The 25,506-nt window shown below is 41.4% G+C and overlaps 1 protein-coding gene across 15 annotated transcripts in view; it reads left to right on the top strand.

Annotated features, from left to right (window-relative positions):
• Positions 1-25,506, top strand: part of LOC113028221 (calcium/calmodulin-dependent protein kinase type II subunit gamma) — a 39,033-nt gene that overhangs the window by 6,665 nt on the left and 6,862 nt on the right. For 2 of the 15 annotated variants that reach the window (XM_080305411.1, XM_026178312.2), the window contains exons 3-18: positions 5,284-5,343; positions 8,569-8,623; positions 8,777-8,842; positions 13,870-13,942; positions 15,075-15,177; positions 15,639-15,722; positions 16,024-16,118; positions 16,590-16,712; positions 16,860-16,943; positions 18,114-18,156; positions 18,950-19,012; positions 21,579-21,619; positions 22,373-22,456; positions 24,304-24,348; positions 24,496-24,541; positions 24,756-24,836. In XM_080305411.1, the coding sequence (XP_080161537.1) occupies positions 5,284-5,343; positions 8,569-8,623; positions 8,777-8,842; positions 13,870-13,942; positions 15,075-15,177; positions 15,639-15,722; positions 16,024-16,118; positions 16,590-16,712; positions 16,860-16,943; positions 18,114-18,156; positions 18,950-19,012; positions 21,579-21,619; positions 22,373-22,456; positions 24,304-24,348; positions 24,496-24,541; positions 24,756-24,836 (1,146 nt within the window). Of the gene's footprint in view, positions 1-5,283; positions 5,344-8,568; positions 8,624-8,776; positions 8,843-13,869; positions 13,943-15,074; positions 15,178-15,638; positions 15,723-16,023; positions 16,119-16,589; positions 16,713-16,859; positions 16,944-18,113; positions 18,157-18,949; positions 19,013-21,578; positions 21,620-22,372; positions 22,457-24,303; positions 24,349-24,495; positions 24,551-24,755; positions 24,837-25,506 lie in introns of all 15 variants that reach the window. The other 13 variants (XM_026178315.2, XM_026178311.2, XM_026178313.2 and 10 more) reach the window with 12 other exon arrangements.

Below are 25,506 nucleotides of genomic sequence, written 5' to 3'. Positions count from 1 at the left end.
AATTCTTAAACCACAAGTTTAGGAAAAATAAGCAGCACAGAACCACCTCTAGTAAATAGGGGTGCAACGATACACAAAATTCACGGTTCGGTTCGGTTCGATACTTTGGTGTCACGGTTCGATATTTTTTCGATACAAAAAAATGTTCATGCATTTTTAATTTGTCATTTATTAAAATTATAAATATATATTTTAACTCAAAAGTACAGTTTTTAAATTTAACCCTAACCCTTGTGCGTGTTTTTTATTTTGACAGCGAATGCGCACCTGCGGACCACTTATGTGCAGCCCTGGTTATTTAGCTCGTCATATCGCAGCCACAGAAATTATTTTGTCCATGAAACCATAAAGCTGCACTTTCTTTTTGCCTTATAGTCTGATTTGTCATAACTTCTCCGTTTTGTGGTAAGCTTTTCTTTGGCTGTCACTTCTTCACCCTGACCTGTCTTATTTGGCTCAGCAGAACTAAAATATATATCTGTCTGTGAAGGTTCTCAGTCATCCAGGTCATCGTAGTCAAATATAAATCCTGCTGCTTTTACACACGGACTCACATAAGCTCAGCGATTCTCTGCGTGATCAACCTCTCACATGTTTAAGCTTGCTGCGGGAGATTTCACTTGTCATGTTTGCATAGTAAGCTAACGATTAATAAGACGATGTCAGAGGAATTGGTGCACAAATTATCATCACTCACAGATCAGTGCTGTCGCTCTCTATACACAGTTCGCACGATTGCAAAGTGAAAGCAAAAAAACAAGCGCAAATTCAAACGCGATTTCAATATGTCACATATTGACAGTGGCTCACCGATGCCAATGACATAATAACCCAGCTACATTTCTGAAAGAATGCAAAAGCATTGACATATATTTTTCCTTCCTACAATAGCCCGACGGGCAGGGAAGAGATAGATTTTGGTAGCCCGACTGAAAAAATCGCTAGCCCCAGGACGTCAGGCTAGCGATATTGCAAGCCCTGTATCTGATTGAGGAATCACTCATCTTTGGAAAAGAGAGTTTATTACAGAGAAATGTCTCTTTCCAAAATAAAAGCTATACTATCCGCTTCTTCTGGGTTATATTCTCAGCAGCATAAGGAGAATCATGTGCTAACAGCTGTCTAAATGACTCCGCTAAAGTTAGTAGCATGCTTGTTGTTTTTGTCTTTGCACTAGGATGATGTCGGCGTAAATGTGCAGTCATATTCGTTGTGTTCCCACTAGTGCTTTCAGGTTAATCTCGTTGAAATGACCTTAACACCACAACATGGCAAATCTCCGTTAACGAGCTACCGCCGATCGCCCCGTGCATGGGGCTAGACTGCCAACACGTTAACGAGCTAACTGCGCTAACACACTAGTTCCCACCCATGTAATTGAGCATTGCATGGCACATCCAACATACTGTTTTACTTTAGTCCATGACTCGCTTACCTTCAGGGTCATACGTCACATGAAAACCAAAATAATTCCAAACGCCAGATCTGAATGAGGGTGGGGGAGGTGCCCTGCGCTCTTCCTTCTGACGATGCCGTCTGTGTGGAGCGCTCAGTGGATCTGCGCTCGACAGTGCAGCCTAGGCGGAGTAGTCGAACGCAGATTCACTGAGCGCTCCACACAGACAGCATCGTCAGAAGGAAAGTTGATAAAATAAATTACAAATGTTGTATTGTTCGATACATACGCGTACCGAACCGAAAGCACTGTATCGAACGGTTCAATATCGATACGAATATCGTTGCACCCCTACTAGTAAAAACTTATCTGAAATAACGAACCCCTAAAATAAGGTTTTGTAACCAGTACTGACACCGTTTCCGTCATTTTGTCAGTATTTCCCGTCCTAACATTTTGGATGTAAACTTGCCTGAAACAGATTGAACTGGATCCTCAAGCCTTCAGTCAGATTGTCAGCTTTGTGTGGCAGAAAGAGGGGGGGTGTGCGTATGTGTGTCAGGTCCTCTCCATCCTTCTCAGCTGATGTAAGATGGCTGTGGGCCCGCCCCATGGCAAAGCAGATGGCCAATTAGAGAGCAGCAGGAAGTGCCAGTAATTACCCTCCAGCCCTCTCTTTCCTGTCTTCCTCTACCACATACTCTCGCACCAACAAATAAGGAGATTGAATGAATTAGTGAGCACTGCAGTGACACTGCACCAGGGTAGACGGCTGTACACAAACGCACACACAGAAGCTTGCGTGCGCATGCACACAGACACACACAGGGGAGCTGTGATCCTCTTCTAGCAAATGGACGTTTCATATAATCCTCCCTCCTTCTCTGTCTGTCTGTCTCTGTCCTGCGTCACTGGTGTAATTAGGAGGTGGTTCAGGTCTCTCCCTTATTCACTCGCTTTCTCTTAGATGAGGGAAATCTACACCTGTAGCGAGACAACAGGGAGGTTCGTGGAAAAGAGATTGTAACACGGTGCAGGAGGACGGACAAACAAATCTTCAGCAAGTTAAAAAAATAGAGCTGAATACAGCAAAGAAAGTAGGCTTTCACGATGTGAAGTCTGCAGCTTTTCATTATGACGATATTAAGTACAATAAACAAACATAAATTGTACACTTAAATTCAAAATGTTTCCCAGGTTTATGGAGAGCGTAGGTGCTTGGGTTAGAGCACCGAGGTGGTTGGGGGTTTTCTAATCATCTTGTATATTAAATTATTGGCTAGCTTTGGCTTTAAATATAATAGGATATGTTTATATTCATAAGTAACTAAACTGAGTTTCTAGAGCAGCAACAGTAATATCTACAGCAGCAAATATCTTTCTATAAAAACCTCAATTAACTATGCATAGGTGGATTAAAAATGCTGTCTTCCTAGAGCCAAGTTTACAACAATCTGAAAAGATGTGTCATGTTAAAATGGAACAGAACTGGTAGCATAACATACTGTTCAAACAAGCAGATCGAAAAGGAAGATTTTACGTTTTTCTGCAAATTTACACCTCCTGTCCTGCAGGTTTGAGAGAGAAGCCTTTGCAGTATTGGTGTATTACTCAGGAAGGTTTTTGTTGAACTTGACGACGAGCTAAGTTAACAATTCTGGTTACCTTTCACTTTTTTCCTGGTTTGGAGTATTCCTTCTGCCTCTGTGTTGGCTGCAGCTCCAGAAACCAAAAGTCATACTAGATAATGCCCATCATTGTTGTTTTGGGGTTTTTTTTTAATCTCCATTTTTTTTTATTATTATTATTTAAAAAAACAAACCTCTTAAATCTTAGGTATGATGTATCTTGACTCAAAAGCCAAGGGTCATATGGTGCATGTTCATAAAGTTTTTGTTCTAATTGCTTTTCAGGCAACCATTTATAATGCGTTTATAACATATGTTTGTAAATATAATTTATCTGTCAGCGTTGGTAGAAATGCCAGCCAGAGACCATCTAGAAAACTGCAGAACAATAACGTTGCCTTTTATAGTAACATGCTGTAATGCCTGTGAACGCTATACTGCAATATAGAAGAACAGCTGGGTAAGGTGATAGTTGATTACTCAGCAACAGCATGTGAATTTTATCTGAGGTAGTTGCTGCGCTGGGGAAATGAATGCAAATCTTACTGAGTCTGTGTCTCTGTGGTGTCATCGCCATGGAGCTGTGGAGTTGAGTTGGCTTCACCACAGTGATAAAGCACACACACTGAGTCATTCTTCATTACAGTTACCCCATGTGACCTCTGACCTCAGCAGTTGCATGGCCTCTTCCCATGGTAATTAGATGGAGTAGTTTAAAAGTATCGTGTGGTTTAGACCTGCAAACCGTGCACAAACGCACTCGTGTAAACGCACGTTGCTACATGACTTGGACAAATCCTCAAACAAGGATGTTGGTTTGGAGATGAGGCGGGTGTGTAATCTTTGTCTAAAGTGCAAATACTGCACTGTCCATAACTGAGCTTCACACTAAACCCTGTAGCATATACACTCACACATGCATGCAAACCGCTGCACCTGTTGCTACAGACAGACTTCTTCGTTTGATTGTGTGTGTTTTTTAAAACCATATGTGCAGAAATGCTAGCACTGGAGCTCAGTTTTAATTCATATTGTTAGATTTTAGAGATGGAGACTGTCTCTACATGCAAATGACTGTATTGCTACTGCTTATGAGTGTTGGCTTACTTTATTCTTTCTGCACATAAAACACATCTTCATTTAAATATTTGCATACAGAGACACTTTTATGACTGACAGCTGCCATACATCGTAATTCCCCAGGAAAGCGCCCGATGACTCAGTAGTTTTTTAATACTAAACATCTGTAGCTCAGTTTTTAAAAGGAACATGAGTGCCTTGGTTTTCTAGTGCTCTAGTCTCAGGCACTGAAATTTTTATTTGGGATGGAGAGAACATAAATAATGAAGGTGTGTGCTATACTTGGGGCTTTGTAAAAGGTGGCCCTTCTCTTCTAACTGCAGGACATTAATGGGTATATTGTTGGCAACACCACAGTGTGTAAAAACCAAACATTATTGTTCCAAACATTTGGTGATAATGTAGCACCTAGCAGGTGAAGGCCCACACCATAAAACCACATTGTCCCCCATTCATTTCCACCAAGGAAGCATTGCATGTCACATGGTTTAGACTCCCCTTACCTTTCCTGTATGTATTTCTAAAAATAACTGAATTATGAAGATTTACATAACTGTTTCAGGGATTAACTCTTTTACTGATATGTATACTTAAGCAATATAGAATTAGTTACATATACCAATTAAATTAAAGCTCTAATAATCACTATGAGCAAGGTATAGGAAATTATTATTTTATGTATAAAGCAATGTCAGATTCGACAGTGCATCGGTGAGCAACGGTACACTGATGCACCGGGACAGTAAACCCAGAACAGCATAGCTGACTTAAACAGATCGGCTCATTGTCACAAATACTGGCTCTAGCTTTTTCTGTCAGGATCTTTAAATACCTATTTATGATAATATATTGTCTGTTGTTTTACCAGAGCCAGTTCTTTTACCTCCCTTAATCATAAAACATCTGAAATGTTAATAATATTTCACATCACTTTTTGGAACATGGAGGAAGTGCAAAATTAATGTGGCAGACTAGATGATCATCAGCTGCTAACCTCAGTAAATCCCATCTCAACGCTAATGTTCAGGTCACTTAATAGGTGTTTAGTTATTTTTATCCATCTTGTACAGCTGAACATATGTTTTGCTAAAGTTCCTCAAGTGGAAATTATATTATGTTATTAAATACTTTATTACTGTGGCTGAATTTGAATAAACCTTTTTTGTTTTGTCTACACAGATCATCAGAAGCTTGAGAGAGAGGCTCGTATCTGCCGTCTCCTGAAACACCCCAACATTGGTGAGTAGCTGACCAATTAATGCAATCCTTGTAGTCGTTATCTGCAGCAGAGAATTTCAGAAATATTGTTTGTGAGGCTTAAGATGTCTTTGTAAATAGAAATGGTTGTTAAAATACAAAGAAATAAGAGGAAAGAAAAGCGAGTGATTTGACCTTGAATTAAGATATTTTTGTTATAATATTATTGTGGTATTTCAAAGCAGAGCTGCAAGTGGGTGACTCTTATGTAATAGATCATTTGGCGTGTTACACATACCACATACTGTGGTTCTGCTAGGATTTCTGGAATATTTAATTAATGCACTTAAAGTCTTCATAATCTGTTTATAGAAAACAGAATAAACACTCCAGTAACACTGGCATAATGTTTAACTCAGACACGTCAACTATACGATGATGGATCATTTGAGAGTCAGCATGCTAATTACATCCAGGATGGATCTTATCCGAACAGATATGAAGCAATTCAAGGAAACTGGAGATACTGATCTTGAAGGTTTGACTGTAGGCCTCTTTTCCCATCAGTAATACCTGTAAATCAATAAAATCCCTTTAATTTTAATCTGGTGACCATCTCCATTACTAATCTATAGGACAGACTCTTTGAATACGCTGTAATGTGTAACTGTACGTGCCGCTGTCACATTAGAAATAAACAGAATCACAAAGAACGCACTGAGTGGTAAAATAAATACATGAATTGAGTTAATGTATTTATTTTCCAGCTTGTGCTTGTGATGATCAAATCACAAGATTAATCGTTTCCTGGAGCATTGCTGTCGTATCTTATTTGCAGCAGCAGGGTTTCATTTTGTTCATTTTTTGAAATAATCTCTGGAGATCTCCATCACCCATTCCTCTAATGTCTCTGCGGTAGGCAGCGGTTGAATTGTTGGGTTGATAACAACTTTTTGCCTATACCAATGTTTGGCTGTTAGATTACTAACAACACACCGATCAGGCTCGTTTGCACCACTTCCTGCTAGCGAAAAACTACCCTTTGTAGCAATCATGGAAGTTATGGCGTATTATAAATGATAACAGAAACATTTGTTGATGACATCGCCGTCGCTAATTTAAAAACAAACGATATGAGCAGTGCCATTCAGAATAAGAGGTCACAGAATCAGTTGTGCATGAACTTTGGTCAGTTTTTGGGAAAATCAGGTCAGGATATTTTCCACAGTCCTTTCTTTTTTTGCCTTGTATGTAGCACACAGCAGGAAATAGGCTGCTTCAAACACTTTCGCACTACTGGAAATACTCATAGGCGAGGGAGCTGCATAGATAGAACATACAGGAGGCAGCACGTGTGACGCCCACTCGCTAACGATGAATGCACCAGATTATTAACTGCGATATTCACACTTCAGCTCAATCCGACATCACACGGAGTTTGTGCTTGGGTGCTAGTAGGTTAAGGACCATCTAGAAAGGTTTAGACCTATGTTGCATGTGTGAAGATGCCTTGAAGGTTGCCTTGAAGCTGACTCTTGGTGTGTGTGTGGGTGTGTGTGTGTGTGTGGGTGTGGAAAAATTAAGATCATCAAAGCTGACTTGTGAGCAGTGCTCTCTGCCTTCTTTACATAGTGATATTTATTTAGTTATTTACCTTTCTGATGGAAACTCATATTGCAGTGACATGAATTATACATCTCATAGAGATGTTCAGGAGAGATTGGTAAAGGGCACAAAGGGGAAAATGACAAAATCAATGACATCTTTCTCACTGCACTGCTCATTTCTATTTTCCTCATGTCCTAGTTTTCTGAAAAGCCCCCTCCCCGGCACTCATTTGTCCCTCACCTACTTTTCCTGTTCTTTCCCTTTCTATATACATTTCGCTCTCGTGTCCTTTCCCCTTTTTTTGGCATATTTTAGCATCGTATATGTTCAAACTTTAGACAAAAGAGGGCACGAAAATGAGACAGATGGAGAGACGAAAGCAGAAGTAGGAGACAGATGGAGGGAGAGCGAGAAGATGGGAGGAGGAGTAAAGAACAGTCGCTCTTGTTTCTTGCTGCAGGGGCCATCCTACTTCATCTTATTATACAACTGATATTTGCTTTACATAACAATAAGTTTCTTTCTTGACACTAAACCTAAGCTGTGTCTCAGGCCCATCCTGTAACTCGTGGATTGTGCAGCCTGGATCCTGCTTCGTCATTCTGCTGCTGTTTAGTTAAGTTGACAAGCTAAGAGCCGCCGTGGTTACTGCATAACCGCAGAATGAACTCATTAGTGCTTTCGCTACTTCTGTTTCAGACCAAGGGGTTTGGATAGCTCAGCAATCAGGAAACACAAAAAATAACATTTCCTAGACTGGTTCTGGTCTTTGTAGGTCTTTGTTTGCAATTAATTATTTTAGAGGTTTACGTTGGGTCTTGTTTTGTGCTTTCTTGTTAAGAATGAGGATGTTGTGTACCTGAAACAGGCAGAAAAACAGAAAAACAAAACCCTGTAAGTGGACATGTAAAAAGAAGGAAAGGGTGCATGAGTGACTGCTCTCTGCTTGGGACAAAATACCCCTGTTTAGAGGTGTCCAAGTAATCTAATGGTTTAGCATATACCCTGGTTTGTTATTGCTCCACATGGTTCCTATTTAGTCACCACCAACTATCATAGACTCCCCCAGATTGTCTAAATACATGTACATGTTACATGTTATGTCCTTTCTCTATCACCAAATATGTTTGAAGTAATGTTAAACCTGAAATAATAATCACTTAATTTGGATAAAAGTGGGCTTTTGATAGGGCTTTACTGTTTTGGTCAGACATAGCTTTAAGCAATGCTATCACAACCTACAATTACAGTTGCTTATAGTCGCTCCTGCATGCTAACCCTACTGTGTCCATTATAAAGATGTATTCTAAACCACCAGTAATTTTGCCCCAAACAAAGTCCATTCCAGAAACCATCACTCAGTTGCAGTAATTGCAGGGAGAGTATGGTTGAATTAAGTGCTCACTAATTGCCTAATCATTGGGTGTGCTCATATTGCTGTGGTTAAGAAAGGAGAATCAATACATCACAATCATAAATGACATTTATTTTTCTCCATGTCTGCCTCTCTTCTCTTCACATATTTATATTTGAGCTTTGTTTTTTTTGTTTTTTCAGTTTACGTGAAGCTTTACAGCCGAACAGAACAGTATTTTTTTTTTTTTTTTATGTCTTTCACTTAGCTGCTGTCAGTCTCATTTCCCACCCTCTCTCTTGCAGTGAGACTCCATGACAGCATTTCAGAGGAAGGCTTTCATTACCTAGTCTTTGACCTGTGAGTATCTTCTGTGCACAGACACACAATGACATTTTATCCATGCGTGTGACTGCGGTTTGTTTGTGTATGCTAACAACTTCTCTGTTATTTGACTCCCTGTCTCTCTCCGTCTCTTTCTTCGGACCCTTCTTCCTTCCCTTCCCCTTACAGGGTGACAGGAGGAGAGCTTTTTGAAGACATTGTAGCCAGGGAGTACTACAGTGAGGCTGACGCCAGGTAAACGCCCCTTAATGAAGCTGCTCTTCCCAGACACTTTGTAAAATATAAAGAATTACAAATGTGATGATTTGCAACTGATTTGAATTCTATATTAATTTGAAAATGGTGCAATGAAAACATATTGACTGGCATGTTCATAATTGTGTTTTATCACCTCTTCAAAAAACAAAAATGTGACGTAAAATCCTTGCTCGATAAAGGATTTTCAGCTGCTCAACAGTTTGGAATGTTTTCAGTGGATGTCAGGTTTGTTGCACCATTATGCTCATTTAAATTCAGTTATTGTCATCCTGAAAATAAGCAAGGTCTTACAAAGAGAAGACATTGACTGGATGGCAACATTTGTTGCTTCAAAACCTAAATATATACATTATTTGGCATTTTAGGTGCCTTCACAGATGTGCAAGTTATTGATGCTGCGTGCACTAAAGCACCCTCAAACGTTGTTGAATCCATCAGGAATGCTGGCTTTTGAACTGTGTGCCAATAAGAAGCTAGATGCACTTTTTACTCTGCAGGACATGCTCTTTGCTTCTGTGTTCACTGAGAATGGTGTTTGGTTTTTAGAAAGTGTTCTTAGGCTTCTCATTTACATTTTGTCTGAAGGCCAGACGATCTTAGTTATTAGCCTTGTCCCTCGTCTGTAGAGAGGTTTTTCAGATTGTCTGAATCATTTAAGATTCTGTGTCATAGATGTTGACATTCCCACTTCTTTGCCATTTTAAGTTCAGAAATGATTTTACTTTTGCAAAATACTGGATGGGAAAATCATTAATGTGGTGATATTCTGCATTTTTACTAAAATAGAGGATATCTCTTAATATGCACAATTGTGCTATTGACCTGTTAACCTCATTGGTTGTGCGATATTACACCAAGTTTTGTACTTCAGCCTTGTTGAAATCTCCCAATTCTTTGAATCTTTGGGCTGAAGGAAGGACAATACTCGGTGTATTTATGCTCAATCAACAATCATTTATTTCCATACAATTCAACACTTAAGAGCATAAGGACCATCATGATGGGGAGACATGCCTGAAGAGGGTCACAGCAAGTCTCAAAATGGTGACGGGTTGCTCAGCTTTTTATAGTCTCTAGTGGCCCCCATCTAGTCGTAAAAGCCAAAACATCACATTCTTTCTCTGTTACAGCGCCTAAGTTATGACCTCGGCAGTTGTTTCTCTGCTTTCTGTAAGGTGGGGGTGTGGAATGTGGTCTGTCTGTCTCCCCTGCCTTAGACACAGAGTCTCCTGCTTACTATCTTCTCTTCATGATTCAACAATTAAGCATGTAACACATTCACAGCAGATCAAGGATACAGAGTGATGCACACTTATCTAATAAACTAATAAGTGAATATGTTCTTTTAACTCAAAAGTATAATGAGAACTAAACTACATACAGATCACACACTCTATATTAAAGGGTATAATATGATCTACAGCAGTATTCTAATTCAACTACTTTGATTACATATATAAGGTAACATATAATAACAGAATAATCTAATAGCCTTCTGCTCAGAACCTAGCTTTTGTTTTGTTTCTGGCTTTTATAATCTGAATATGTGATGCAGCACAGGAAAGGCTGGTCAGAGATTCAGACCAAGAATCTGGCTGTGTACAAAAACTGCCAAGCAATGATGCAACCAGGCTTTCCTGTATTTCTGTGGTTTAGGTGAAGTTCTCTGTCTGAGGAATCTCTCAAAACTGTTATGTAGTCCAAAAACAAAAAAGTCCAGCAAAACTGGAGCACAACCACACACATGCCTAAAGGTAGAACCAGACCAGTGCACGGCAAAATATGCCCCCTTTATGAAGCTGCTGACATGACTGAAGTCTTTATCTATTTACATTGGTGTTAAACCACAATAATTTAAAGACTGGGACAATGTGGCATCTTCAAGGTTAAGAAAGATACATAGATTTTTATTTTATTTTTTTTCAAATTTGGAAATTTAAGGAAAACAAAACAAATTTTCAACTTTATCCTTGTTTTCACATGCTGTGCTATGGATGTGTTTATATATGTAAAAATCGTCCTCATTCTCAACATTTTGTTGTTTGTGTACTGTTTTTCAGTCATTTGAGTTTTAAATGACTTACTAATAGCCCAATCGTTTTTGGGATATGGGTTTTTTGCATGCAGACACACGGTACTGCAGACAAACAGCATAATCCTATTAAATATATAAATACTCTCATTTTATGAACACACAAGCACACAGCGGTGCATGTAATTGGCTTGCTGGTATTCTTATCAGGAAATGCATTTACTTGTCAACAAGTTCATTGGTTCCCCACTCTCCCCCTTCTCTCTTTAATCACATGTCTCACTCTGTTCCCCCCCCCCAATTATAGTAAAAATGCAGTTCTGTTCTTTTTGTTTTGTTTATTTGTTTTTGTTTTGATTTAATAAACTGTGACGTTTAAATGAAAATTTGTTAAAAATATACTGTCATATCGAGCGCCCTCCCGGCTCTGTAAGCAAGTGATAATCAATCAGCTAGAAAGTGTGTAATCCAGCCTTGTCACTGCTATATTATTTAGAAGTGAGTGCAAAGGGGTAGAGAGTAGCACTCTCCAAAATGTCTCAGCTAGCAGAGCACAGCAAATGTTGCGTCGTTGGCTGCAAGAGCAAATATAGGAGTGAGGTTATATTGTCTGTAGTCTGTGTGTAATAACCTACTGTGGATAAGATTGAATAATCTGTGCATTTTAGTGACCTCATTCAGACATGTGAAGTTTAGATTAACTTGTCTTAAAATAGGCGTTGTATAGGACCATTCAAATAATACTGAAACAATTGCACAGTCAGCCAACAGTTCTGGCAAAAAACGCCAGTTCAGTCTGCTCGGATGTGAAGACTTGTATTACTGTTCACTGAATGTGTTTAGGGGACCTCGCCTTGGCAACTTGTGAAATTTTATTTGGCATTTTACATGATTTTCTTTGATTTTGTTGGTGTTGTCTCATATAATCTTTTTGTCTTTGTTTGCACTATCCTCCTGTGGCTGTGTGGTGGGCAGATTATGAATTCTGTCTGCAGTTAGCGTAGGGGTCTTTGTGAACAGACCCACAGAAACCAAGCCATATGATTTAAGCCTGGGCTTCACTCTTTGTAGGCAGGTGACATCTGACCCATTAACCTGAACATGAGCATTGGAGAGTGAAATCATCACCCGGTGCCACAGTGTGTACAACAGTAAGAGGATGGTCTTGTACGGGCATGTAAGAAAATTTCAGAATACGTGTAATGTGCCAACACACTCCACAGGATTGTGTGAAACATGCTTATGAGCCAGTGTTGAGAAATAATGGCAACGATATCGGTGGCAGCTGAATTGCCGCCCCCATTATTAGAATTGCTACTGGGATACAGATTTATTGACTGGATGGTTCAAGCCTTCCCACATCAGATACGTAGTATTTGTTCTTTAAGCTACTCTACCTGGATAATGGGTTTGAAACGTAAAATTGATTGCTTTTAGGGATCACGGTAGAGATGCAATTAACAGCTAGTGTGCTCATTAATCAATCGAGTTAACTGTTTTAACTGGTTAACTTTCTTGGCCGTCAAGCGTCTATTACATAAGCTTTATATCCACAGTGACGTGTTCATACTGCTTTTTAAAATACAGCTAAAAGTCAAAAAGGTGCAGTTTTTTCCAAAAGCTGTAGCTATGCAGTATTAGTGTTTTGCCTGGAAAACGCTTATAGCTGGGTCTTTTGGCTATCATTCCATCACTACATCTCGCTTTTTGAAATGTTTAATTCATCACTCAAAAGCCAGTGTTTCCCACACATAGACTTTACTTGGCAGGCTGCCCAGGTATGATAACTGCAGCCTTGCCAGCATTATTTTCTTTTCCAGTTGTCCAAGAACGTGAGGTTGTCCGTGATTGATTTACTGGGGGACATTTTCGCCTCAGTCTTATACTGAAACTTAAATCACTCCTAACTAGCTGCTAGCTAGTTAGAAGTTTTCTTGTTTTCCTCAACCAGTTTTCCATACTAGGACGATATGGTCCTTAACCCAAGGATCATATAAGCTACTTGGAAGAATTTTGTAATTTGGCTGTCTTATAGAATAATTCTCATTTTTCAGGAAACATTTGCATTTTCTCTCTGGCCCAAACTGGTCGAGGAGTTACGCTAACGTGAAACACACATGGTCAAATCTAGCCAGGGACAGATTTTTCTGTCTGTGTTCAGACAGCAGTACCTTTTGAATGCTTTCTGCTGCTGTGATACACCAAATAACTCGGTAAAGCTCGTTTTCTCTTCTTTCTCAAACTGTATGATTTTTGTCTCACAAACGTGCATGTAAAATAGGACTGCCGCCGGGCTGAATCATTCAGCTGCCCAATGGTCAAATGGACTTCAGCTGACTGTAGTCCTTATTCTGCTCTGGAGATCAGTCGCAAGCTAGAGAGCTACTTCAACCAGAACCTGCAGCAGGTGGAGCGCTGGCTCTGCTGTTACGCAGATGTGACTAGGGCTGTGCAGCAAAGCAAGGAGCACAGTTTCCAGTGCTGTCTGATGCAGTGGAGTTGGTTCTTGGGACAAGAGGTTAACTGAAGAGGCAATGAATACAACGCTGAATGCTGTTTCGTATTTGTCACGAGGGACTGGGCAATTAAAATACTTGCAGTGGAGCACACACACTACATGCCACAAATAGAATCTATTTCTGTGGGAAACGCTGCAGGTTGTCTGAACTTATTTTTTTTGTCTATCTCTGGAAAATATGTAATCCATTTGTGCGACAGCTCCAGTTTCATGTTGCCAGTTGTCACAGTGATCAAGAACGATGTCTCGTTGTTGGGGGCGTGTTCTTTTTTTTTTTTTTTTTTTTTTTTTTTTTCTCTCTAATGATGGCAATACCATGCATCCTTTTTTTTTTCTGCCTGGCAGGCGAGTCATGTGGGGTAAATGTGTGGTGTTTTTTTTTTCTTTTTCCAATGAAGGGTGGTGACTGACACGTCTCACTCTCTCCCTCTGTCCCCTCTTCTCTCTCCGTAGTCACTGCATTAGTCAGATCTTGGAGAGTGTCAATCATATCCACCAGCATGATATTGTGCACAGAGACCTCAAGGTGAGTGGCTGCCCGTTTCCATGACAACCACACTCTTACACATGTACACACACACACACCTCTGCTCGTGGCCATGGCAACATACAGATGGCTCTCAGTTGCTCCATCTCTCTTCCTCTCCCTCTCCGCAATTTTTGCTCTACTGCCGTCTACTGCCCCCGCCCTCCTCTGTCTGTTGTCAGATCTGTCATCCTGCCTGTCCTTGACCGGGACTGTGTGTGTTTTTGTGTCTGCGCGTGCATAATCACATGATGTATGTTCGTGTTGAGCACAGAGATGTTGAGTCATGATCACGTGGAAGGGTTCGTCTCACCTATGGCAAGGACTCAAGAGCTCATACGTGCACAAGCTCACTCGTGAGGGGGCTGTGTTTGGGCGGAGGCATAGACGAGCGTGACATCACACCACCCTTCAAGCGTCAGGAGATTTGATTTGTCCCAAATTGCTGATGGGTTGAGATGTAAAGAGTAGAGGATGAGGATGGCTTCTCTGTTGCCTGCAGTTTTACGTTTAACCCAGTTTAAGTTGATGAGATGTTAATAATATATGTACTGAATTTGAAACTACGAAGTGAGGGGCAGGGGGGTAGGGAAAAAAACCCGCTATCTCAAGGGATGTCTGAGACACATGTGGGCGGCTTTTGTACGTGTGCACACTATGTCAGAGAATAACCTCGAGCGCTGCCTGTCTGATTTGTTGGCCTTTTATCCTGAGTGGGCTTTTTACTGCAGCCCTTTATGTCCCGCTGCCCAAACAACGGCCATTTACAACTGCCACACACGCCGCCTCGCGCTAAGTACACTTTCCATTTAGCATGCAGTCTGCAGCTCTACCTAAATGATTCCAGAGTGGTTTCCATGGCTACGGACCCATGCCCATATAAGGTGTTGGGGAGATTCTCAACTACTTATCCTCTCCCTACCTCCTCTGTCTCTCCATCACGCTCTCACACCTTTATCCCACCCCCACATGCTGTGTCAAACACATCAAATATAAATATTTCTGAGGAAAGGCTTTACTGAAGAGTGCCTTTAACTGCCTGTCTCTCACTGTCTTGATCTCTGCTTTGCTGTGTGTGTGTGTGTGTGTGTGTGTGTGTGTGTGTGTGTGTGTGTGTGTGTGTCTGTCTCAGCCTGAGAACTTGTTGTTGGCCAGTAAGATGAAGGGAGCCGCAGTGAAGCTGGCAGACTTTGGACTTGCTATTGAAGTGCAGGGGGACCAGCAGGCTTGGTTTGGTAAGAAAACAAAAACAGTGACACAAACGCGCATATCAAATGAGCAGGTCCTTTACCTGATCTGTTATTCTATCTGGGTGTTTAGCACTTGATAGTTCCTACACCGGGCATGAATCACTGCTGAACAGGCCCTCTTTCATACAGCAAGCCACATAGTTTCACATCTGCTGCTTTGAAGCCACAGAATATTTGCAGGAGCATTGATTAAGAGGCTCACTGCCACTTTCCAGGTCATGCTTAGGTCATTGTGTCTTGGCTAACAGCCAAGCTGCCAGCACTTGGCTGACTCTGTGGCGGGGATGAAATGATTAATGGGTATTTGCTAGTGACTCTACACTATCATAATCTGGCCCTGCATACGGGTCGCTATAATTTAAGCTGTTTATATAACGGCATGAAAGTAGCCTTTACCGGGAGTTTAATAAAAGTTAATTGTATCTTCTGATTTATCTGTTGGGCAGGGTTTGCAGGCACTCCTGGCTATCTCTCCCCTGAGGTCCTGCGGAAGGACCCTTATGGCAAGCCTGTGGACATATGGGCCTGTGGTGAGTTTTGACACCTGTGTGTGCCTCGGGTCGAATGAACCTATTCAACAGCTTTTAAGTATCATTTAAAAGTAAAACTGTTTTCGTAGGGGTTAATGGGAATCATAAAAAAAAGCATGATGATCTTGCAGCCTCTCTCAGAGAGGTGACTTCATTGTGCTCATAAAGTGTTGCAATAACTAAGTTTTCCCTTTCTTACTGTTGCATTTCCTTGTCTTGATTTTATTCTTTGCTGCCCACGGTAAATGGTATTGTAACATGATCTTGCTGAATCACTTCTCACCTCTTTGTTTCCTGTCAGGTGTTATTCTCTATATCTTGTTAGTGGGATATCCACCATTCTGGGACGAAGATCAACATAAACTCTATCAGCAGATCAAAGCTGGGGCATACGATGTAAGTGTGTGTGTGTGTGTGTGTGTGTGTGTGTGTGTGTGTGTGTGTGTGTGTGTGTGTGTTAGGTGTGATGGGTGCAGTGCAGGGGTTTGCTAAGCAGTTTTCGAACATTTAATAGTGTCCAATTGAGATGTGGTCCAAAGCTATTGATCCTATCAGGGCCTTCCTGACGCATTGCAGAGGGGTGTGTGTGTGTGTGAGAGAGAGTGTGTGAGAGTCAGAGAAGGGGTATTCTCCTCTCTCAGTCGATGAATAATGAAGTCACTTTTCAGCCTGTTTGCAGGGATTTGAGTTTTAAAACTGCAGCATGTTTTCTGTGACTCCAACCCCCCTCTCCATAATCTTCCCTATTTTAAGGAGTTAACTCAAGCACTGGTTTCCATATGGCATGGATCTGCTAGAAACCCACTTGATCAGCTGACCAGAAATCTCTCACAACTGACGTATCACTTGTTTCTCCTATTTCCTCAGTTCCCGTCTCCAGAGTGGGACACGGTGACCCCAGAGGCAAAGAACCTGATTAACCAGATGTTGACAATTAACCCAGCCAAAAGAATCACTGCTGAACAGGCTCTCAAACACCCATGGATCTGCGTAAGTATTCACCTAAATGACCACAGAGTACATTATGGAAAAACCTAGGGATTTACCATATTAAAGCCGTCACATAACTATAACTCGGATTCATACTTGCCCTGAGAATCTGTTGACTTATTTTGTTCCATTTTTGTCCCCTTACAGCACCGTTCTACAGTGGCGTCCATGATGCACAGACAGGAAACAGTCGAATGTCTCCGCAAGTTCAATGCTCGCCGAAAACTCAAGGTAGGCTTCTCAGGCTTTAAACCAGCCTTGATTGGTTACTTTTTTTTATCCTGTGGTTTTAAAGGGCTGGGACAAAATATCAGCGTGGAAGTATACCATCTTCCTCTTGGGAGATGTGATCTATCAGTCAACACTTTTATTAAAAGATGTAGGTGCTCTTAAAATATTCATCATTCCACTTTGATCTGTCAGCATTTCATGGCTCGAATGGGGCACATGGCAGAGAAAGATGATATAACTGATTAACTGAACTGAATTGAATAATAATAACAAGACACAACAATACAACAGTGCAGTGAATAAGTAACTAATCCCTTGTTTGGTGTATTATATGTTAAGCTACACAGATATTGTTGTGTATCTTAGATAATTGTGCAATGTAGTTGTGATATGGGTGTTATTGTGCGTGACATTTCATGAGTTAGTTATTGTGTGAGCATAGAAACGTAGCACAAAAATAAGGAAACTTGTGTTTGGACGATTATTTCTAAAATGTAACAATGCAATAGTGTTGGAAAGCTCGAGTTCACTCTATGCGTCTGTTTTTGGAGACTATTGAAAATATTTTAACTCGCTGTGCTGTGCATCTCATTCATTGTCATTTGCTGTGAAGCTGTTGAAACCTGCCCTGTCTATTATATCATTTCGACATATATTTTGGATTGCGAGGTTTAAAATGTTTCGGTTTGTAAATTATGCTGCTTTGAGGGGTTGATATCAACCATCGAAACTATCAGCCAAACTCTGAGATCACATGTCTGCCAAAGTCTTTGATCTTCTAAATTGCTGCGTATGAACATTTCACTTTTGAGAACCTCTGCTTTTTTTTCCCCCTCTATTGGAAACATTTTAAATGTCAACCAGCTCCAGTTACTGTAGTTTGCATTCACTGCCACTGATGCAAACTCATGCCTCAAGTATCAGCTATTTTGTTTTGCCACATCATTTAAATTAATTTGCATAGAGGAATATAGGGCTTTGAAATGTGAGAATGTACAGTTAAAGGTGCATCTCCCCAGACAGCATACAAGGTTTTTTTTATTTTTTTTTTTATTTTAAACATTAGGCAGAGTTTTACAGACAACATTAAGTAAATAAAGAAAAACGCCATGCTCTCATTATACCTCCCCTCACTTCTCTCTTCTCCTTCCTCTCCTCCTCCTCCTCCAGGGAGCCATTCTCACCACCATGCTGGTGTCCAGAAACTTCTCAGGTGGGTGTGCCCTTCGCCCTCAGCCTCCCACGCAGCACATGCAGAGGGAGTGGAGGAAGGAAAGTGGATAGAGTCCTCTGCACCTTTTTTAACCCCCCCACCACACACGCACGCTCACCCACTCATTCTCAAAATAACAATGTTTTTGTGTGCGCCCAGGAGTTTGCTTGCTTACAACATTAAACTGAACTGAAACACGAAGCTTCTTTGTGATATGATAGAAATATTGTATTACTGAATTATTATGAGTGCATTATCATGTATGTTAGCAGCCTAAAATGTGATATTCTGTCATAATCTGTTCCAGATTATATGTGGGTGCCAGTTATGTCCTTGTCTGTGCTAATGTATCTCTCCCTGTGTGTATGTGTGTGCGCGCGCGTATGTGTCCCTCTTTTCTGCTGCCCATGGAGCATGTTTGAGAGAACGAAGCCTAGACTTTAATGAGATTTTTCTTTTTTAATGTTTGGGGGAAAGTGTGGTGTTATAAAACCAGGTGACTATTAAGATTCTGTGTTTTTTATCTCAGCCTGCTGAGAGTGACTTGTTTTCGTTGAAGCCTTGTTCTCAGCCTTTAAGTAATTGGTCAGTCGATGGCTAATGATTTCAACCCTGGGCCTAGGAATCCACAGGGGTGCACGTCTTTGCTTTGGCCCGTTTGTATCAAAGTCTAAGATGCATCTGGGCTGTAGCCAGCACCCCCTGTAGCTTTCTCGGCCCATGACTGAACAGCATGAGATCGACCTGCATAATTTCCTTAGCCCCTCCCAACTGTAGCATTTCTATCCAATAGTGGGCCGGCAGCATACCAACTCTGCTGCTGCCGCCTCCTCCACGGCCTCACTGGCTCAGGAAGGTACGTCCCAGAGACACGCCCATCCACTTCCTCTTTACATACACAACTATTTTCTTTCATGGGACAGGGTTGGCCCTCATCACCATCCCCCAAATCCTGCATGCAGCCTTTGCAAGCATCCTCATCAACATACACACCCACAAGCATGCATCCCCTCACAGATTTTTCTCATTTAGGGGTATTGTGTAGCAATCATGTAAATAAGCTTCACTTGAGTTTACTTCAGCCTGCACTAAAAAGTGCTTTTTACATTCACACATCAGCGCCATTCAATCGTGACCTCGTAACCCACATTTCATCTTCACTTAGTTATGGCGTCACTTCCAGCAAGCTCCATCCTGACCTCCAGCTGACCCCTTACGTCTCTGTGCTCGCACAGGGCGGACTGGGGCAGGGGATGAGGAGGGGCATGTATCCTGGGGGCGGGAACTCACATTGCAGGGGGCCGGCAAGAGCTGGGTTGGCGTGCTGCCATCGTCAGACCTGGGTTTGATGGGACAAAGGAAGAAAGTTGGATGTTGAGGAGCTAGAGGGGAGAATAACTGAGACGGAGGATGGGAGTGCTGACTTCAGTGCCGCTACTGTTGAAAACATCACCGTTTCTTCCTGATGAATCACTTGAGGTTAAAGGCATCCCACGTCTCAACTCCCCCTCTTAAGGTCTGTTTTAGTACTTTCAAAGCAAAGTTCCCCCTTGAGACAGGAACCCCACAAGCTAATGTGGCAGCTGCCACATTAGATCGAGGGATTGTTTTGAAAGTATTAAAATCAGATTTTCCTCTCATCCTGCCCGGTGGAGATGGGTGGTGAAGGTCGGCGATTCCAATGGTGGCTCCATGGATTGAGTACATTAGAAGCAATGTAGAGCAGACTGGATTCTCTGTCTCCCTTTTTAGAACGGAGGATCTTTTTTGCTCTGCAGTGTCTATACACTTCTCCATAGGATCTGTTTGTAGGCAGGATAAAGGTAAAATGTTTATGGGGAGATAACTTCACCTGAGACACCTAAGGGGAGGCGGGTGTTAATCCTAGGATGTGTGATTGGTGCGCTGAGATTCGGGGTGCCTGTGGTGCTTTAATTGTCAGCTAAAGCCCTCCGAATGCGGGCTCCTTCACTGAGACTGGACCAAGTTGCCTGTTTTGTAAGTTTCTGTAAATATGTGTGACATCATCACTCCAGATTGGACTCCTCATCTCTCCTCCTTTTAAGTCATCCATAATCAAGATTTTTGTTTTTTATTTTCTTTTTCTTGGCTTTTGGCTTTTGGTCCTCTGATGATGTCACTCATCACTGCAAACCTATAACTGCTTCCTTGCACTTCTGAGTATTTCTGAGGCAAGGCTTGGCCGTTTGCTCATGATGTTTCCTTTTAATGGCATTATAGCAGAATGTGACAGAAGTGTGAGTTTGAAGCATCTCTCTGTGTTTCTAATTCGGTTTTTGCCTTGCTGCCTTTCGCATGTGGGTGTCCTGTGTGGTTAATTCCTACAAAATGTTCTCGGGAGACACACCTTCAGATGCTTTCTAACACATTTTTCCTTTCTCATCACCGAGCTAGAATCTTGCTCGAGTGGTGAAGCCCTCCTCCTGTGGGTCACCTTGACCTCTACCCATCTTGCCATGTTAAATTTGTGCTAGAGAGCATGTGAACGTGGTAGTCCCATGCTGTCACATTAGCACCCTGGTGACTGCTTGATAGAAGATGTAGCCAAATGAAGAGCAGATGTTTGCACTGTGAACAATCAGCTGTCCTTTATCTAGTTTTTGAATGAAAATGAAAACTGGAAATTAAACTTAAATTTTTTTTAATTTTTTTTTCCTTTGGATGCTGCATGGCCAGGCCAAAGTATAAGCTGCTATCAATGCAACAGCCAAGATTAGGGAGCATGAGTTTTCACTTGATATTGTTTGCTGCTGTAAATGCTGTGCCCCTTATCTCTCCTCTCATGTATTGAAATACTAAGCCCTCTCTTACAACCCTCCCCCCTCTTCCCTCCCCCTCTATCCCTCTCCAATTTCCTATTGGAAGGTAAGAAACTCAAGATAAGATTTTTGGAACCTGTGTGTGTTGGTAGAAAAACAAGAGAAAAGCAAGCAAGAGAGAATTGAGAGCGTTAGACTGAGAGGAAAAGTGACTGGAGCCCTTAAAGGAAATCAATGATTTACATTAACCTAGCTCATCACTGTCAGTCCTGGCGGCAGTTTGAGTCTGGCCATCATTCTCTTTCTAGATCTGCTGGGGTCTTCCAGGCAGGAAATGGACTGAGGAAGTTTACTTTGCTCTCAGGTTTCTCTTATATCCCCAGATGGCAATGAATGGATTATGATGTGAATGGGTTTTGCAGAGTGTAGCAGCCTGTACAGCCAAGGGGCGTAAAATGCCCGAGAAATCCATTAAATGCATGTTGTGCTTTGGAAACATCTAAGCTTACTTTGTCACAGTGACTGAGGTGTTGGGGATTCATAGATGTAACGTAGGTTAGAGGTACGAACGAACTATCATCATCAGTAAATCTTAACTTTTCTACCTGTTTCTCTCCCCTTCTATCCTCCTTTTTTCCACAGCATGCAAAAGTTTACTCAACAAGAAGTCAGATTCTGCTAAGGTAAGGTTCTCTTCATCACCTCTCTGCCCTCTTTTGTTCTGCTACATGGTGTCCTATCTCTCCTCTGTCAGCTGACCTCGATTTTCTGCCTTCTGTTCTTTTTCTGTCTTTCACAGTCTTTCTTTTGCGCACTTTTCCTCCTATTATTTCAATGAATATCTTTTGTTGTGCAGTAGTTATTATTCATTTTAAGGTTGTTGTTTTTTTTTTTTTTTTTTCGTTTTCACATTGGCCTTGTTTTATATCTGCAGAGGAGTTTCTTTCTATGGTGTGTTTTTAGATCCCATAATCCTGCAGTCCTTTCCACAAGTTTTTAACCTTTTTTTTTTTTTTTTTTAAACCAACGTTTTCACTCATAATTTATAAATATTAGTTCCGTAATGCTGGTTTTATTCTTTCACCTTTAGTCAGTTTCAGTCAAATGTCTGCTGCTCTGTTTCCCAGCAATCTCCATCAGCCTCTGCTGCTATTAAGCATCTCGCTCCCCACTCCTCTTTTTCTTTTCTGCCCCAGGGGTCACTCTGTGTAGTTAAGTGGGAGCGGCATAGAGAGTTAGTGAGGCAGTAAAAGGGATGATCTAGAGGCCATTCTGTGGCACTCACCCTCTCATTTACCCTGTTAGCTCTCAATAGCCCGGGAGCTTCCACCAACATTAGCCCCGTTTCCTGAAAGGCGTGTTTCAATTCTAATGCATCTTTCTCTATGTGTGTGTGACGTATGTGTTCACTTTGAGTGTTTGCGTTCTCGTCCCAGCCTTCTACCAACAACAGTAAGAACAGTATAGTGAGCGCCATCAATGCCCTGAAAGACACCAACATGGCAACGAACGCACAGATGGTACAGTAGGCCGCCGCAGTGTCAGCCCTGCCTCTTAATCCCCCCTGTCCCCTCAGTAGTTGCATAGTAACCCATTGGGCCTCATCCTCCATCATCTGCTTGTCATCCTTCATCTACCACCCAGGAGATCTTGCTCTGTAACATCCCCTGTCCCAATAAGCTTACCAACCGTGGTGCACGTGTGCTCCTGATTTAGGTGAAACACTTTTGGAAATTATTTAAATTTAGTTAAAAAAAATCTAAACAGGTGCACATGTGCACCCTGTCAGCCACAGGAGCATGACCTTGTTTGCAGGACTGTGTGCACCTAAAGTGGCAGCTCGTAAAGTTGTCGAGACCCCGTTTGGAGACCTCCACCTGTTAATATCAGAGTACAATTCAGTCCTATGTAATGGCCCCCATGTTTATATCTCTATATAATCCTCAATCGGCTACTTTCTTATCTTTTTCCCATCCTAACATCTTTCTTTGTCATTACATATTTTAGCCAGCTGTTCTTTGTCATTCTAACCTCGCACCATCCATAACATCCCCATTGACATCCTCATTGTAGTGAAAAACTTGACCATTGTGCTCCAATCCAGCACTAGCATGCTGTGGTTTTGAGAAGCTTTTACTAGCATGCATTAAATTACATCTTGTAGTGTTGTGGTTGGATAACACTGTCGGGTTGGTTTGGTAGTGCTTCTCAACTGGAGGTACAGGTCCCCAAAGACACAAATATTATGTTTAAAAAACCGTCTAATAGAGAAACTGATGATCAGCTCAAAGAGCAGTTCCCCAGTTATGTAATGCATACACGGTAAAACTACACGGAGCCAATCAACCTACTGTTAACCTGCAGCAATTATCATGAAATATTACCCGTTTAACTGAGCAAAATCTGAGCAGCTTCTCATTCTCGAGGGTTTGTAATTATGTATTTTTTAAATATTTTAAACTGAGTAATAATAGTTAAGCTTTTTATTTATGGATTCGCACTCAGGACTTAAAAGTACAAAACTCCTTCCGTAAAGTAATTTATGCATTTATTGGTTATATGAGCAGAATTGAAAACAAACAGAAGGACGGACTGTGTGGTGAAAGGAAAGAAGCTCCGTCCTGAAATGGGACAGAAACAGTTGCCAGATCTCGTGGTACTTCTGGGTGCAGCCTCGGGCGTTGTATTTAAACTGTTCCAGTTTAAAATGGGACGTTAACTCTTTGACCCAGTGCTTGTGGGACTGTGGCCACATTTTCTTTGCTCTGTGAAGTCTCGGGTCAAGTATCAGGTGTCTGTTTTGAGGTTATTTAAAAGCTAACAGAATCTGCGTCTTTTTTTTTTTCAAAGTAATATTTATGATACTTTCACACATAAAACAGAAAACTGCAGCTAATGCATTTAATTCTCCTAACTGTGTTTTGTAAAACAATAACGCTGTATGCTCTCATTATCTCGGTGTAGTTCCAGTAAAATCTGATAAATGATAACAGACCAGAAATGATGAGGCTATTAATTGATTGAGTGAGCTCTCAGCAAATGATTCCCCTGTGTTTCGTCTTCTCTGAGAGCATCTCTGTGTTTAGACCAAACAAACATCTGAAGATGTTAGTGTGTGACTAGCGTTTGGGGAAATTACAAACTCTTTTCTGGCGTTTTATAGACGAGACATTCATTAGTTACAGCCCAAAATAAGTGTCTCCTCTCCATTGCCACGGGCACTCTTGAAAGTTTTGGATCCACTAGCTGTTGTGAAGATGTTTAAGTTTTGGCTGAGGTAAAAGATAAAGGGGCCCACTTTAAATCCAGTTGAGAGGCACTCTTTGAGGACAATATTTTGGACTAACTGTTTTGTTCTGTATCGCAGGAATCTCAGAGCACAGTGGTGCACAATGCTCCCGATGGCGTCAAGGTGAGATGTATGTTTTGTGTTTTGTTGTTTTTATTTCTGTCTGAAAGCCCGACGCAGAGCATCACACGCACCTGATGGGCTCGATCCTGCCGGATCCTGGCAGCGTTTGATTTCAGCATGTGTCTGTCTCTTTCCTCTGCATCTCAGGGATCAACAGAAAGCAATGCCACCAACGACGAGGAGGAAATGAAAGGTAGGAAAGGTACTCCAGTGTTTTATTCCCTTTATCCTGTTCTCTCTTTCTGTCTCCCATTTAGTGAGTTTTTTTATTTATTTATTTTTGGACTGTACTGACTGGCAGGTGTGCTGAGATACGACGCGTGTCTGTCACACTTTTGACTGTGTCTGTTGTGTGTGTATGTGTGTATTTATTGTGTGTCTGGCTGCGTTTTGTATGTGTGTTCTAGCGGACAGTACGGCGCTGAGTCAGGGCAGCGCTACAGAGGAGATGCCCCCACTTCTGCCCTCACCTCAAAGCTCACCTGCCAGTAAGTTTATCCATGGCAACCGGAAAGCTATACGGGCGCCTCTGGCCAGGACATAACACCCCCCCCCAACCCCCCTCCCTCACTCCCACCCTGGCTTTCTGTAGTCACCAAAAATAACGTCTTACATCTCTGAGCCCCCACCCTCACTCTGATCCACCAAGCTTTTTTTTTTTTTTTTTTCTTTTAGGGTTCCCACTGGTTTTAGATTTTTGAAATGATTCACCTTTGTTTGGCTTTTACAAATTTCTGTAGGTTAATTCCAGTTTATTGCATTTTTTATCTTAGTTTGGTAGTTTTAGCATAACGACACCATTTGGCCATCTTGTAGCAACGGCTTTCCAATTAATGCTGTGTAACACGGCTTAAATAATCAGTTTTTCAACAGGATCATGGGGACACGACAGCACTACCTTGCTCTGAAAACTATTATTTTCAGTAGCATTTGCTGCACATTGACAAATGACAGATTCCAGTAGAAACAAGTCATTGAATTAAATGACAAATCTTTATTTCCCCAGTAGCAAAACTATTTCTTGGACTCAGGTTTCCATTGAGACGTTTCAGTATTCAGATAATTAATAATTAATTAATCTTTCATTCACCGTACCCACAAATGCACAAAAGAGTTTTCCTCCCTTTTGCTCTACTCTGTCAAGATGATCCCAAACTG

This window comes from Astatotilapia calliptera, chromosome 8 (assembly GCF_964374335.1).
Source record: "Astatotilapia calliptera chromosome 8, fAstCal68.1, whole genome shotgun sequence".
NCBI classification, from domain to species: Eukaryota; Metazoa; Chordata; class Actinopteri; order Cichliformes; family Cichlidae; genus Astatotilapia; species Astatotilapia calliptera.
Note: the sequence above shows the minus strand (reverse complement) of the source record. Positions and strands in the feature narration are given on the sequence as shown.